The 16,253-nt window shown below is 41.9% G+C and overlaps 1 protein-coding gene across 1 annotated transcript; it reads left to right on the top strand.

Moving 5' to 3' along the window:
- The first annotated feature begins 2,009 nt into the window (after positions 1–2,009).
- On the top strand, positions 2,010–10,845 carry synpo2la (synaptopodin 2-like a). Its single transcript, XM_070977369.1, has 4 exons — positions 2,010–2,154; positions 5,426–5,577; positions 5,893–6,611; positions 8,213–10,845. Exons 1-4 carry the CDS (start codon positions 2,053–2,055, stop codon positions 10,843–10,845), a joined length of 3,606 nt encoding a protein of 1,201 aa, XP_070833470.1. The 5' UTR covers positions 2,010–2,052.
- Positions 10,846–16,253: the final 5,408 nt, after the last annotated feature.

The raw sequence follows: 16,253 nt of genomic DNA on the forward strand, positions 1-16,253 counted from the left end.
TGGCCAGTTTAGTTATTTAGGATCAAACTTGTCAGTATCTTTCATTAGAGTTGACCTGATCTGATTTCATTTTAACTGACCAGACTAGGGTTGTGAAAGTTTCCTTCACCCAGTAAGTGACCCACTACTATATGTTGTATGGTAAGACTCGTTCAGTGACAACTGAGTCTTACACTGTATTATTTTAATTTGATGGATGTCATGTAGAAAGCCCAAGAAGACATCCTTCAGTTCAGGTCAGGCTGCAGGTAAAGCACTCTGATTCAAGGTCAGTGTACTGAATGATAGAAATTGATGAAATAAAATAACCTACAGCATTAAAATCAACTAATATAAGAAAGCAAAATGCAGGGAAAATAAATGCGAGCTTAAATTTGGGGGTTTAAATGTACCTATATAAATATTTCAACATTATTTCAAAGTCAGAATTCATAAACCCAGAAATAGACTCTTATTGCACCAGTTTGGACCTGACTGCATATTACTGTAACTATACTGTAAATCTTGCGGCGTGCTCTTTGGAGCACTAAAAATTTCAACGTGTAGTGGATGGATTTCGATGAGATTTGGTATCTACATCTTTGGTGTTAAAAGGATGATTGTTAATGACTCTGGTAATCCATCATCAAGCGCCATCATCAGGTCAAGATTCCAGTTTGTCCAATAGTGTCATTTATGACCAAATACTTACAAAACAAATGGCATGTTCATCAGCCTCAGCGGTGCTAATTAGCAAATGTGTGCTAACATGCTAAACTAAGATGGTGAACATGATTAACATTACACCTGCTTAACAGCATCAGCACATTAGCAATTTCACTGAGAGCATGTTAGCATTTAACACAAAACACTGTCATAGTGCCTTAATGCACCCCCACAGAGCCAGAAGCATGGCTGCACACTCATAGTCATGTTTCTATGTGTGTTAAAGGTCTTTGTTCAGATTCTCCACAGCTGAAACCACATGTAAGACTTTGTAATATGGGGTCTGATTGTGGCAGATTCCTTGGTAAATGAGTGCTGGGATTAATCCACACAAGAAACTGGTTCACAAAACATTCACAAACAACATTTGTTTTTCTTGTGTCTTCAGGTGCCACTTCTGTCCATGTCTGCAGTCTTTATCAGTTTTATATGTGCAGGCATGGCGTTCTGTGTTTCAAAGCATTTGTCATTCAGTCAACACTGTGCGTTTCTGACTTAAGACATATTTCAATGTAGCTATGCAGGCTGTTCATCCAGAGCTTGCATAAGTATTTATCTTAAAAGCTCCACGATGACAGCCCAGAATGTCTCCAGATTCAGTGGAGCTGGCAGGATACTCAGCAGCCTCTACAGTTAATGCCAATCCACTCATTGTCTACATTATTCATTTCTAAACAAAACAGAGGAGCATTTGAATGCAACTAATCAAGAGAGGAATTTCCTATGATTGCAAGTCCTGGCCTTGAGATTTGAGAGTCTGGCTGTGACCCGACTAAAGGTTACTAATGACCTCAATGCTGTAAAGCCACGTATGAAACAGTGCCATTTGGACGTTCTGAATGTTAACTTTCCCTTGGTCTGCAGACGAGCAGGCAAAGCAACAGAGGTGGTAGTGGTGTCCTATTTTTGGAGGGGCTATCAGCAACCCAGTGACATAGGTCTGAGTGACAGGACAAGTGTTGCGTTGGACCCTCCCCTCGCTCATTTGGGGCAGGCATTCCTCAGTGTAAGCAGACACAGAGCCCCCCCCATCATATTTCTCTCTCCTTCTCCCTCTCTCACTCCATTGGCCTCCCTATGATGGTTGGACCACTCTGGGTGTGGGTGGGTGAACAGAAGACTGCGTGTGTGCATGTGTGTGTGTTCAGGTGTGAGCGTTGGCCTTGGAGCTGGACCCAGAGAGAAGTCAGTGCCCTGACAGTGTGGCAGGCAAAGAGCAGGTCAGAGCTCTCTAAGGGGGCCCTGATCGCTGACCATGGGGCCAATGCACTGAGGGCCCCCCAGAAACATAAAAAACAAAGAGGAGTGGAGAAGAAAAGCTAAAAAAAAGACAGAGAGAGCAAAACAATGGTTGCAGAAGAAGTGATAATTACATTATCCGGTGGAGCGCCATGGGGCTTTCGTCTCCAGGGAGGTGTGGAGCATCAGAAACCACTTCAGGTGGCTAAGGTAAGGCAGGTCATTCAGCAGGCTGGACAGAAGCAGTCATGTCATGGTTTGCTGGGAGGAAAAGAAAAAACAGTGTTAGATTGAATAGCACTGCTAGTCAAACATCAGCGAAGATATATTAGGTAGAGATTTACGAGGCTGTGAATAAAGTTGAAATGGAATATCGGCGTCATGCAAGTTAGTTTGGTGCCTGAACATGAGTCATCACCTTGTTTGAGAACGGTTTTCATGCAAAGGCACACTGACGATTGACAGGGTGAACTTCAAATTTCAAGTTCATCTGGGAATGTTGGGCAGCTCTGTTGCATATCTTCTTTTATTAAGCTTCATAAAGCTCAAAGTTCTTGTGAAATAAGTGCAATACTGGACAGAAAAGCATTCATTCATTAATTCATTGGTTTTTTGGTTCCTTTTTGACAAATGACTTTGACTTTGTGCTACTTGCTAATGCTCCTTGTCAGTGGTCCTCTGAGCAGTGAAATGTGCACATCGTAGCCAAGAGTTTTGCTACATCAAGGTCATGGTTTTATTGGCTGTCAATTTTTCTTGATTGTGAGGAGCTTAAAGATGCTACACACCATTCATCCACAACCATCGTCTCATTTACACCACTGAAAAAGTATGTTTCCACTACGTCAACGTTTCAGTAAGAAACTCAAATGACTCAGGCCATGCTTGGTTATGTTTCAGCAGGCAGGTTACCTGACATTTATTTGGACTAATAAGTGAGCAATGAATGCCATGAAAGTCTGGATTTTATTCAGTTCTTGAAATTGCTTCAGTTCAGGCCAGACTCAAGCCACGTTAGTGTCTGCGCATAAAATACTAAAATTCTATTGCTTTGTGATTAATACATCTACATCTTGTACAATTTAAATTCACCAAAAAGAAAATATTCACTGTGTAAAGGAAATATTTAACCTTACAACTCTCATGAGCCTCAGCTCATTTTACTCCCCTAGAGCAAATTCTTCTCAAGAATTTGGTGTCCACATTTGGCACCAGTGAAGCAGTCCAGATTTGAATCTTGATCTCCATTTGAGAAAGGAAAGATTGGCATGTGAGCCAAGGGGGAATAAATACTGCATAAGGATTAATTAGGCTTTTATGTGGGAAAAGTTAAAGATGGAAAAAATACAAAGTAAATACTTTAAAATACCCACTCAGGTACAGTTAAGTTGGTATCAAGTCAGTATCCATGTGATGATCTGTGACATGACTTGTGACGTGAGCCACAGTCACTGCTCTTGGCAAGCTTGTCTTTGCTGTTAAAAGAAATCTGACCTGACTTTCTCCTACATGGCATTTTTATATGCAGAGATCTTATTTCTGGAGGTGATAGTTCAGGTTTTAATACACCTACGCACACGTAATGCAAGTTGATATGAACACACATCACATACATGTGCATATTCACACACCTTTTCAATAATTGTTGACTGAGCAGAACTGCTTTTTCAGGTGGCTATTTTTGGTTGAGAACCAGCAGGCCGCAGGGTCAGCCAAGGTGTGTATTTCAGCTCAGTACTTAAAAATTAACCTCATGAACTATTTTTGTACACGCACTACTCAATATCTTGCTTCTTTCAGAAGAATGTATAACTATTTTGTAGATTTATGTACAAAGGAAATTCTAGTTGTTAACCTCTGTTGTACTGCACATTGTTCCTGCTCAGGCACCATGTGAACTGTGAATAAATGACCAGGAAAGAGAAACCATCTTGCCTGATTTTTTCATTTTTTACCCACAATGACAACATCACATACAATACATTCTGTCTCTGCTTGTGCCAACAGTTCAGTGAAGTTTTATGATGTCCTGTTTGTCATTTTGTTTACATTTCCCAAGCAATTTAGCCTGGCAAACTTTGTCGACAATTTGGATCATGCACCCGTAGATCATACCTCTGAGACAATCATTATATTCACAAAACAAGCACTTCATATAGACAGTATTTAACATCTTAAGAATGTTTGCTCTTCAAAATGTTAATCCTGCATGTAGTTGACTCACGCAGACTGTGGCAGTATGTACACAGAGGCACAGGACACCAAATCACCTTTATGGTGGTGGACGACAGCTGTTTCTGTCCGAGTATCCAAAACAGCATGCTCCTTCACCCCTGAGAGCAGGAAGGTGCTGTCTTGTCAGGTCTCATGCTATACTGACTATAACAGGTGGAGCAGTTTGGTGCATCAGTGAAAGAACCGGTGTGTCAATGCTGGGATTGTGCCTGTGGGCCTACATGCAAATGTTTGTGCGTTTATTTATATTTATATGTATATTTTTGTACCAGTCCATGTGGTGTGTCTGTGAGAGCATGTAAGGGTATTATAACTGTTATGACTTGCAACCACAAGGTGACAGACCACTTTGAAAGGCTTAGCTAAATGGGGATGTGGGATTTCATTACGGGCAAACCAGAATAGCTGGATAGAAAACTGCAGTAATAAGGTCAGCCAAAGCAATGCTTCCTTATCTCTGAAATCCAACATACAATATCAGTTTTATACACAGCAGTGCCCTCATAGAGTGCAATCAACACTTCAGTGGCTGTCTTTGAAAAATCGGCTATGAATTTATTATGGAACATGTTGACATGACTTGCATAGACCTGAGGCAATTTAGGGTGGGCACATTGCCATGATCATGACAGACCTTGGGCACAAATAGCAAAGCACCAAATGAAGATGGCTGCTGGCTAGCATTTCCCTGTTAAAGTGTGTGTGATTGCTCCACTCAAGCTGCAATATGTGGCATATGTCCGCAGCAAGATCGAGCTGTCAGGACAAAATCTGCTCTCTGTCAGTCACTATCACAAACAAGGAAAAGACAGCGGCATACCTCAGGTTCTTTTTTTTTTGTCCTTGCAGTTACAAAAGCCAAACTTATAAGTCTACGAGAAATAATAGACTAGCAAGGAAAGAAAGACAGAAGAAGAGTGTTGATTTTTGTACCAGCTGTCTTAATATCCTCTCTTAAGTATTTACCGTACATCAGCTCTTCAGGCGGAAGCTGTAGACCTGGGACTTGAGACTTGGTCAAATTTTGATATGACAAACACCTGGAACAATAGAATATACATTTGACAGCATCAGGTAGGCCTTGCATAGCTGCACACCTTGAATATTCAATTGAAGGACTCACATCTCTTGGACTTGGGCTAGCCTTGAAGGCTAACCTCAGTGCATCAAAACTCAAACTTCAAAAACTGTAACTTTATGTACTTTATGTAAGTGCTTGAAATTTTGCCTTCATCTGTTTGTGCAGGTGCGTAAACGCAGTAAAGCATGCAGGGCTGGGCTGCGGGAGGCTGATGAGCTGGTGTCCATTAATGAACAGCCATGTGGAACACTATCCCATGCTCAAGCCATGGACCTTATCGACAGCTCCCCTGGGATACTACACATTCGAGTGAAAAGGTCAGAGGAACAAAAGACTTACACTCTTACTAGAGATAAACCATCATCAACCCATTGTAAAGGATCAAGAAAAAAATATACTATGCACAAGTAAAACACTTAAGTCTGACACAAAACATGCACTATTTACAGTGTGCATGTATGGCATACCACTGTATATTATTAGGGACTAAAAAATATTTTTTCTGCTTGTGCGATGATCATACCTACTCTTAGAAAATATGAAATCCAGATTTAGAAAATTAGATTCTAACATCATGTCTGAGGGCCTTCATTTGGCCACATCAATATTTTAAACCCTCCACTTGTTTGCAGGGTGCCTGCTGGCTTTCAGTCTGTGGTGCTAGTGACCCGTGCCCCATCTCCCCGTATAGACAAAGAGTACCGCGCTGCTCTGCGTGCCATGTCACCCAGCCATCCCCATCATGCACCCGTACGTGAGGTCCACCGTAGCCGCTCTTCCCTGACCAGCGGTTTGACATCTCCACCTGGTAGTGAGGCTTACTATGGTGAGACCGACAGTGATGCAGATGTGGCGGGCTATGAGAGACAGCGCCGGCAGAAACGTCGCAGCCCTAGCAACTCAAACCCTGGGAAACCAACAGGGCGAACCTCCCCCGAGGGTGGTGAGACATCAGAGATGAGTGGCTATGACAGTGCTCCAGATGCACATGCATTCCCCAATCTGTTGGATGGACGTGGTGGAGATGGAAATGGAGGAGGGGGGCTACCAGGGGTGGCACGGAGGGAGGTGATTTACCAGCCTCCTGGTCCAGGAATGTGGTCTTCACAGACATCCACTGAGACCTCCTCCATCATCTCCTCAGCAGATGACCAGGGGCCACGGGATGGAGGCCAAGAGGAGGATAGTGGCTTTCTAGAGCCAGCCAATGTGCCACTGGTATCCCCTGAGAGGGCAAAGGAAGCCCTGATGCTGGGCTCACGGAGCCAGCTTGTTCCCATGGTGGGTCCAGTGAATAAACCCATCGACGAGGAGCTTACAACAACTTACATGGAAAAGGCCAAACAAGCCAGTAAGTACAGCTGAGGACCTTCACATAAGCTCTCCACACTTAAGTATACATTTTTGATAAAGGTCACTGGTTGGCTCAAGAGTCCCCAAATTTTTTTTAGAGTCTACATAAAGTTGAATATATGTCATTATGTTGTTAAGTCTCAGAGATAACCATTTCTTTCAAGGATGTTCATTTTGATACTGTTATTTGCCTTATGTATGCTTCTTTCATCATGTCATTATTTATATTACTTTCTATGTATTATTTCTATGTGCTATCTACTTTGCATGCATTTACTGTAATAGTGAAGTGTTCAGGTATTCAGTCGTAATCATAATGTGAATCTTAATCCAGACAACCAGTGCTTTCCAGCCATTTAATCTGACAGTCAACATCCCTAACTAACCAAACATCCATCAGTTTTCTTTAAGGTTACTAGTCCAGTGTGAATGGGTGTCAACCTAAGCTTAGTCTGTTACACAGAGCACGGCCAGTGTGGTTTACTATATTTACCTCCAGTTATGTTTGTAAAAACCCCAGTGATCAATCTGAGAGCACTGAAAAGCATCTCCAGCTGCTTTTAGGTATCAAGTAGCAAAGCAGGGATACTCTCATTTTCCCCTGCCCCTCCCTCCCTCTCTTCTCTCCCCATTTCTCTAACTTTCCTTTTGTTTGGCTTTATCAACTTTATGAAAATTTGTGTAAAAAAGCATTGTGTAAAATGCACCGACATAGAGATGTGCTTCCATCATGTTGCATGATATGATGGTATGACGCAGATATAAAAGGGAATGTGGAACAGTCAGTTCACTGCAAGTTGACTTGCAGTTGAAGACTGTTTTTTGTATACGTTGCAAAAGGAATGTGAGTCATGTCTTACAGTTTTTGGTATTCACAGATTTTGAAGAGAGGTCAAAAACTGTGACAATACAGAGATGCAGTGCGAGTGAGCACTGAAGCTCACCAAGCATTCTTTCCTACAACTTGTTATCCTGTCCATCACCTATAATTCGACTAGGAAAAGGACAGAGGTGGGGTACGAAGTCAATTGGCTGTTTTAAGAACTGAAATAAATTTGCTCTTGTAAATCCCCCTTGCTATCATGGAGTGTGTCCAATTTATGAACCCAGTTCTAGACAAATTAAGAACTCTCTTCACATGACAGTGCATATTAGGGTAACAGAATTAGGTTGCCTATGATAATCTGCTTAATACCATAACAAGTTAAAGGATATGTTGTGGCTACCCTTTGAAGTTCTCCTTCCAGTCACCCACAACATGCAACTTTCCACAAGCTTGAAAATATTTTTAGTTAAGTTAAATGTCAGTACATAAGGCTAATAATGTGCAAATTTATCCTTCACCCCAGTTAATGTGAAAAGCTGAAGGCTTGCCTGGAATTTTCCCGGAAGTGCTCCTGCATCAAGTTAAGAGATGAATGCTTGTTGACGGCATGGTGGTCAGGACAGGTTTAGATGCTCATGTTAGAGTCAGTTCTTGGTTTAAAGGATAAATCTGTTTCAGACTGTTTCAGATTCAGACTTCTCTCGCCTTACTACAGTACTTTGTTATGCTATTGTTAAACTGTGTCTAATAGCTATGGCTTTCATACCCTGCAGAACTGAACCGAGGGGACACACTGCAAGACAAACATGTAAAGGAAGCCAAAAGTAAGTGTAGAACAATTGCGTCCCTTTTGACGGACGCCCCCAACCCACACTCCAAAGGGGTGCTGATGTTCAAGAAGAGGCGTCAGCGTTCCAAAAAGTACACCCTCACCAGCTTCGGTAGTGTGGATGAGGATAGGTGTCCGGACTCACAAGAGGAGGATGGGGTATTCCCTGGCAGCGAATCAGAGTTTGATGAGGATGGTTTCTCAGCAGTTCCTGATCCAACTTGGGATAGTGAGTACTTGGATATGTTGGAAAAGAGGGCAACTGCAGGTACTGAAGGTCGTGGGGATGGAGCAGAGGATGCTCCAAGTCCAGGGTTGAGTGAAACTGCAGGTAAGGGTGCCCAGTTGTTTGAGCAACAGAGAAAAAGGGCTGCTGAGCATGCCAAGAAGTTAGAGGCAGCACAACCACAGATTCCTCCACAGTCTCAAGTCCAGGAGCAGCCTCAGATGTATCAGTTACATCCAGAAATACAACCACAGATGCAACCAAACCTCCAGCCTCAGCAGATGATACCACCTGGTCCTACAGCCATACAGAAAGAGCTTTCTGAGGCACCAGGTCCAGTTGCAGCCCATGGAATGTCTAATGGGGACCTATCCTACTCTGCAGTTAGTACTGCTTGCGTGGTGATGTCACCCCCACCTGTGGCACCCAAACCAGCCACTGCCTCAGTGACTATTCTGACGAGACCTGCACAACCAGCTGAAACACCATTACCAGAATTATCTGCTAGTAATGTTCTTAACAGAACAGCACGTCCTTTCACTCCTGGCTTTATCAGCATTCGAGCTGCAACTGCCCCAGTAACGTTCCGACCACCTGTCACAAAGACAACCCAGCGTCCTGCCTCAACAGCTGTAGTGCCACCACCATTCTCCACTGCCTCTGAACTAACCACTAATGCTCCATCAGGAATGTCCCTGCGGCCCCCTGGTGCTCCGTCAGTGTTGTCCCCACCATCCTCTGCATCTCAAGGTCCCTTGGCCCTGACACCAGAAGTTCCTGTTACCTTTCACCCTCCAGCCATCTCTACCTCTGGAGAGAAAATTCAGTCATCACCAACAATAAACACAGGTCATCACGCCTCATTCGCAAGTGTACCCCCAGTGTGTGTGCCATCAATGCCCCTGACTCTGCAAGCACCATTGTCTACAGCCCCAGTTCCTCTTTTATCTCAAAGCCCTGGTTCAGCTAACACAGTTGCCCAAGTGCCTCTTCTTCAAATACCAGTTGCCCAGACACCTTCACCACAACTTTCTATGACCCCTGTAGCTACAGTGCCAGTGGTCTCCCAATCAGAAGCTGTAGTTCCAACTCCTGTTTCTAATCCATCAGGTCGGACAGGAATCTTACTTGAGGCTCGACGGCGTGCTGGCAAACCCAAACCTATGTTCAATGTGCCAGATGTCACAAAGAAATCTCCGAATCCTGATCTATTGTCTATGGTGCAGAGGCTGGATGACAGGTCCACCCGATGCCAACAACTGTCTGAGACCATTTATGATGGTGAAGAGGAGGAGAGGAGTGGTGAGGTTGGCATGGGAAGGGCACCTCCTCCAGTGGCACCCAAGCCTAAGGTCATCCACGAAGCCCCACAGTTTCTTCAAGCAGGGGGTAAGGGAGCCCAGCTGTTTGCCCGCAGGCAGAGCCGCATGGGTATGTATGTAGTCGACACCCCAGCTGAGACCCCCTACCAGCAAGAAGTGGCCTCGCACAGTGCAGCTCAACCTATTGACTACTCGCCCAATCCTTCCTTTCCCTCTCAGTGGAAATACTCCCCAAATGTCCGTGCCCCTCCACCCATTGGGTACAACCCACTCCTGGCCCCCTCTATCCCTACGGGGCCTCAGAGGGACATAGGCAAGCCAGACAGCAGGGGTCGAGGAGGTTCCCAAAAAGAGGGCATCAAGGCTCTGGATTTCATGAGAAGGCAGCCCTACCAGCTCAACTCAGCCATGTTCAACTATGGGGGCAGTGCTACTAATCTATCAGCAATGCCTTCTTACCAAGCCCAGAGGCAGCAGCAAGGTGACTACACACCAACAATGGTGGGCAGCTCACTAACCTCACCTAGGCAGATCCCCATCAAAACAGCTCGTGTCTTCGAGGTCAAACGATTCTCCACACCCACTCCGATGTCAGCTCCTACTCTGGCTCCAAAAGTCATTGCACCCCGCTCAGCTACTACTCTTGGAGAACGTTTGACTCATTCCGACATGACCTCCCCACCTCCTGTTCCTTTCAATCCAACACCAGCCCCTCTCTTTACACCAGCACCAGTCAGTGCCCCAACCCCAGCTTCACCACCATCCCAACCAGCTGGACTGCCCAGCCTCCCAAAATTCTCTACCACCCCTCTTCCAAACCCAGTGCCCCATGCTGTCCCTACACCTTACACTCCAGTATCATACACCACTGGGCTCCAGACTGCCAAGCAGTTCCAGAGTGCTCCTGAGCTCAGTATCCTTGCCTCATTGCCCCCACTCAAGTCCAACACAGTTCAGGCACCCAAACCACGTTTTGTTGCCACCAAGGGGGGTGTCCAGCCCCGTGTCTGGAGGCCAGGGGCAATGTGAGCAATAGTTAATCACTCACTACCACACTTGGACATGCACTATTCATTTAGTACTGAAATAACTACTCGACTGTTGACAGAAAATTTATCAACAACAATTTTGTTAATTGGTCCGTTGCTTAAGTGAAATAAAAATGCCAAAAATCCATTGGTTCAAGTTTCTCAAACGTGAGGATAGTATGCGTTTCTCTTCTTATATCATCATAAATTGAATATCTCTGGGTTCATGGTGGTTTGGTCATATAAAATATTTATTATATATATTTCAATAATTACATTTACATTTACATTTACATTTAAATTACATTTCATTACATTATACATGTATTTTGCTGCCAGCACATTTAGTCACACGTACCTGATTGAGAATATAGTAACACACATTGTATGCTGTATAGTCCACCATATGCCTGTCCTGGGGGAGGTTTGTGTAAGGCTTTTGGAGATCCCTTTCTACTATTGTAGCGGAAATACCATCTAAACAGAGCCTGTACTGAATATTCTTTGAAACTTGAAATGTCTGAAAGATGTTGAAAATGGATAGTTGCAGTTCTGACCATAAAATCAAATCTCTGAAGATGTTTATTGTTGTGTGTTGACAGGCGGCTTTGAATATGCAATTCTGTTATTCAGTAATTGTCGTACTAACTGACTTGCACAAAATGTTTTTTACCCACTCTGTAGCATATCAAGGAGAAACCCATGATGACCTAGTCCTCTTGTCCAGGGTTTTTAATGATGCATGAGCGTTGAAAATTGTGAAATGTTTTTGAATTTCTCATCTCACTGTGGAACTGCTATATGTTAAAAGTTTGCCCTTGCAAGCGTTAGTGAGGTTGTGCCAAATACCTCTGCTCACTATAGCCAGAGAGAAATGCTATTTTTTCAGCATAGGTCACATTCAACAAGTGCCCAGGCTGTCACTTAATGTACACTCGTCACTGGATATCGCAGGTTCAGAATGCCACTTAGGCACACCAGAGTCTCCGTAATATGAATGTGATCTTTGGAGATATATGTAAATTCTTAACTTTTATTAAACAAATAACACCGATGAAGGAATGTGCATTTTGTTTTGTTTAATTGTGATTTCATCTGAAGTGGTGCAAGGGGAAGTAACTGACTGAGAAGCACCAGCATTTATAAGAGGGTTCAAGAAATGAGAGTGGCTGTGGAGGGGGGAAATAGGCAGTATATAGGTTGGCCAGATTACTGAAAGGTGTCATAGCCCACCATTTTACACAAAAGGTTATGGCCAGATGCTGGTGCATGGTAGAAAATTAGGACTTACAGTATGGTTGAATTGTACATTGTTAAGAATAACACAGCCTGTTAAAGGAAGTTAAAAGAGGATGGACAGGAAAGTTTGGTAGCTGAAGTTTGTTGGTAAAGCAAAAGAAGCTGATGGAAAGGAGCACCGAAGTGTGTTTCCATTAACAATGGTTGGTATCAAAAATGAAGGATAAACACATTTAATGGCTATATACCTTGAGAAAAGTTATGTTAATGAAACAAGTAAGAAAAAAGATATAATATGATAATATGTTGCTGTCAGCTGTGGAATTCTTGGGGAGAGACTTTTGTTATTTTTTACCATTTTTAAAATACAATATCTTTTCATGCTTATCCTTGTTTTCATAATATGGCAAAAAGAAATCTAGAGTGTGGATATAGTTGTGTTGAGGTGTAAAATATGATAAATAAATGTTTGTGAATGTAGCTGGATTCAATAATATATAAGTGTGAAAATGTTTGTTATTAATGCTGAATAGAAGTTTATACTGCCTAGGAGAAAAAACATTTTTAGAGGAATAAAAATAGATTTGAAAGCGTCCCAGTAGTCTGACATGTCTGATTTTACACTGCCCCCTGTTGCTGATCGTGTGTTCCTGCACTTTTCTTTTAGTGTGCACAAATGCATGCATTAAAGGATAGTATTAATAAGTGAGCAGTGTAATAACTTTAACTGTGTTAGTTTTAATAGAAAATATATTCAACTATACACTCAAAGAGTAAAAATGCTTTATAGTCTGTTTTTTTTAATCACAGCATGGCCTCCATTCACTCTAGACCATCTGACCATGAATGATTATACATTACTCAGCTTTTAGTGGAAAGATATTTGACTTCATTCATAGTGCTTCATTCATTATAAGATAATTAAGTAAATTGACGCAGAATACAGTAGGATAAAATAGGATGTAGAATGAAAATAACAATATTTCATCATGAGGAGGCTTTATTTGAATGCAAACTGTTACAGAGCAGCTGTATTTGCAAACTAAAACATTACAATAATTACTTGGCAAGGGTCCTGTTTGACACATCAAGGTTAATATCATGTTTGATCTTACACATACAAATTTAGCAGCTTAGATATGAGAAAATCATAATATTTGAAATATTCAGGCTGCAATTGATTGAATTATAAGGATAAGATTAGAGGAAGAGCATTACAATAAGCTTAGCTATCTTCTTGGGGTAAAAGGAGAGATAACAGGAGCAAAAACCATACAAAACAAGCCATGTGCATACATACAAGCAATTCTAGGCTTTGCCACAAGAGGGTGAAAGAGATTCAGAGGTTTTTTTTAAAGTGGATAGACAGACAGATACTGAATTGCAGGGATGTGGCACGGTAGTAAGAGAGACTACCGTTAACAGATAAATCACAGTATCCATCTTTCAGTGGCTAAATGACCGCACAACAACAAATGTTTACCTTTTCACTTTTAGACATTATCTACACAGTGGCAAAGCACTTAAAAGGTAACAAAAAAAAAAAAAAAAAAATCAGCCTGGCAAATATATGCACATTCTCCCAGTGCTGCATTTAAGAATCATCCAGTCAAGCAGCAGTGAGTGCAAATAAATAAATCATGGCACTGCTGCTGAAAATATCTGCATTTTAATCTACATTCATAATCAACTAAATGAGTGAAAAGTCATCTCTATCATTTCACAGATCTGTGTTTTTAACCCTCTGTTTTGGGAAGTTAGGAATTATTATTAGTGTAAAGTGATGGAGTCAACCGATCTGGGTTAGACCTCGTATAGGGCCATAGAGGCCGGTCATATCTTGGGAACATTTTTTTTTCCCCTCTTGTCTACATGACCATTTGTCACTGAGTGGTGCTGTGCTCTGCGTTCTCCTCTCTACTCCACACTCTGAGTGTGCAATTAGGAGGGCATTTTGTTGCCAGCTCTACACTCACAGGGTGCCTATATATAGGGCTGTTAACATCCAAAATAGATGACATTAATAGAGGAAACGACATTTCGCCAGGACACTACTGTAATTAAGAATTTACTTAATTTAACAGCCTAAAAAAGATTTTAAAAAAAGGCTTCTCAGCTTCTGGAAAGTTTCTATTTCAAGGTGTAATGAAAACACCATGTACAGTAGTCCCTATGGTACTGTGTACGAAATCATATAATCATTTCCAGTAACAGAAATAGAAAGCATCTAATTCATCAGATGATCTAATTCTTCACTTATCTTGTGCAATGTTACTCTGACCCTTAATCTCTCCCTCTTTCTCTTTACCCTAATATTTGGTCAGAACTCCATTTGACAATAAACTCATTGTCCCAGAGAGTGGAGACATTAGTGTCTCTGGGGGCATGCAAGGTTGTGGAAGAGGTGTGACAAAAATGTTGCTCACATGAAGAAATTTAAAAAAAAAGTGGAACTATTTTAGAAAAATTATAATAATCATCATTTTACAAAAAACTCCATACCTTTAAAACAATATAGAAACAGGCAGATTAGATTAAAACAAATATGTGAAAGAATTAAAAGAGAAGCTCACAGAATAAAACCATAATAAACAGACAAATAAAATCCACCTGAGAAGGCCTATGTACAGTAAGCGAGTTGAACGACATGATTTGAGGGACAACACAGCGGGTCCAACATCAAGCGCGTTGCTCCGGAGACAACAGGGAACCAGACAGCATAGGATGGATCGCCTTTTCCCTTTCTGTAAGACCCCATGTGGTCAGAAGCAAGATTGAAACTCTTTCACTCACTGACTGTGTGATGATAGGAAACTTTCTCTACACAATGTTTGAAGATGGGCCTAAGATTACTGAGTACTGCGGGGTCAAGACCTGTTATTTTAAGAAGAGGCTGCACAAGAGCATGCTTAACATGAGGCAGAGCTGAGCCAAATAACTTTTTTTTTTACAGACAAAACCTCTGATGTTGGGTAATTGCCCAGATGACATATTGTGGATCAGTAAATTCGGTTTTGCATTTAAATAGAAGAACTACACTTAATCTCTGGCTATTTTCATTGTCTGCTCCAGAGCCCGAGACCACAACGACCAGACCAACTTTCAGAGAGAGCTCTCTGTGGTGCCTGCAGCTCATTGAGGACCCACTGGATTATGTTGCATTAATGTTTAACTTCTGATCATGTTCTCAGAAATATGAGAATGTGAAACCATGCAAAACTTCAGTAGAACTCGCTAAACTTTTTGATCAACAGCCTCATTAACCTTACACATAATGATGGCAACAATGACGATGAAAAACAGTATCAGTGCAGTCTCTCGCTGCTCCTGTCCCAACTTGTTTGAAACGTGTTGCAGGCCTCAAATTCAAAATAAGCACATGGTCAAACATTGAATATATTGTCTTTGTTAGTTTGTTGTTGCTGCTGTTTTCAACTGAGTATACGTATGTCAAAAAGGACTGAGAAATGACCACATTCTATTTAATTTATGTTTTATACTGCATCCCAGCTTTTCTTTTTTAATCAGGGTTGCATAATAAATAAAGTAAAAAAACAACAATGTAATAAAAAGGAAGGCTTTATTTTTCCACCATAATTTGAAACAACATTTAGAACCATCATGTCTCAGAAATAATGCAGATGTTTTAAAATTTAGATTTGGGACAATGGTGCTGGGGGGTTGCAGTGAGGGACTTGTGGACTTGTGGCTTCATCCTGGCGACCACATTGGATTTTGGACAAAAAAGTTTTCAATCACTTTATTTCATGCTGCAGTTTAGTTTTTGGAAAGTTCTTAAAATAAAGAGAATCACAAAGGATACTGCAGGACAAAATATGTGTAGTCTTTCAGTGATTATTGGCCTTGGACGCCCTCCAGTACTTTGACAAGTGCTTGCACAAGCTGTTGACCATGCAAACGCTTGAGTATCTGACAGTTCTGTCTCCACATGCCCATCATGTCCAGTCACATGATGCTTCAGAGAAACTGAAAATGTGACAATCTAGTGTCACGTTAGAGTAATGTAGGGGGTAAAAGAGCTAACACTCACTCTGAAACACTGACATGGCCTTAATATACACACATGTACTTAACCTTAAACTTTTACAGTGCACCTGTGCATACTCCCTCACTCTGCTCTGCTCTCTGTGTACCCCAAACACACCCCAG

Source organism: Chaetodon trifascialis, chromosome 13 (assembly GCF_039877785.1).
Source record: "Chaetodon trifascialis isolate fChaTrf1 chromosome 13, fChaTrf1.hap1, whole genome shotgun sequence".
Taxonomy (NCBI): domain Eukaryota; kingdom Metazoa; phylum Chordata; class Actinopteri; order Chaetodontiformes; family Chaetodontidae; genus Chaetodon; species Chaetodon trifascialis.

What these genes read in the sequence shown, in the direction of transcription:
- synpo2la (XM_070977369.1), top strand. Translation starts at nt 2,053, where the DNA reads ATGGTTGCAGAAGAAGTGATAATTACATTATCCGGTGGAGCGCCATGG. An exon ending in AACCACTTCAGGTGGCTAAG is followed by an intron (nt 2,155 to 5,425) that starts GTAAGGCAGGTC and finishes CTGTTTGTGCAG; the next exon opens with GTGCGTAAACGCAGTAAAGC. An exon ending in GGAAAAGGCCAAACAAGCCA is followed by an intron (nt 6,612 to 8,212) that starts GTAAGTACAGCT and finishes CATACCCTGCAG; the next exon opens with AACTGAACCGAGGGGACACA.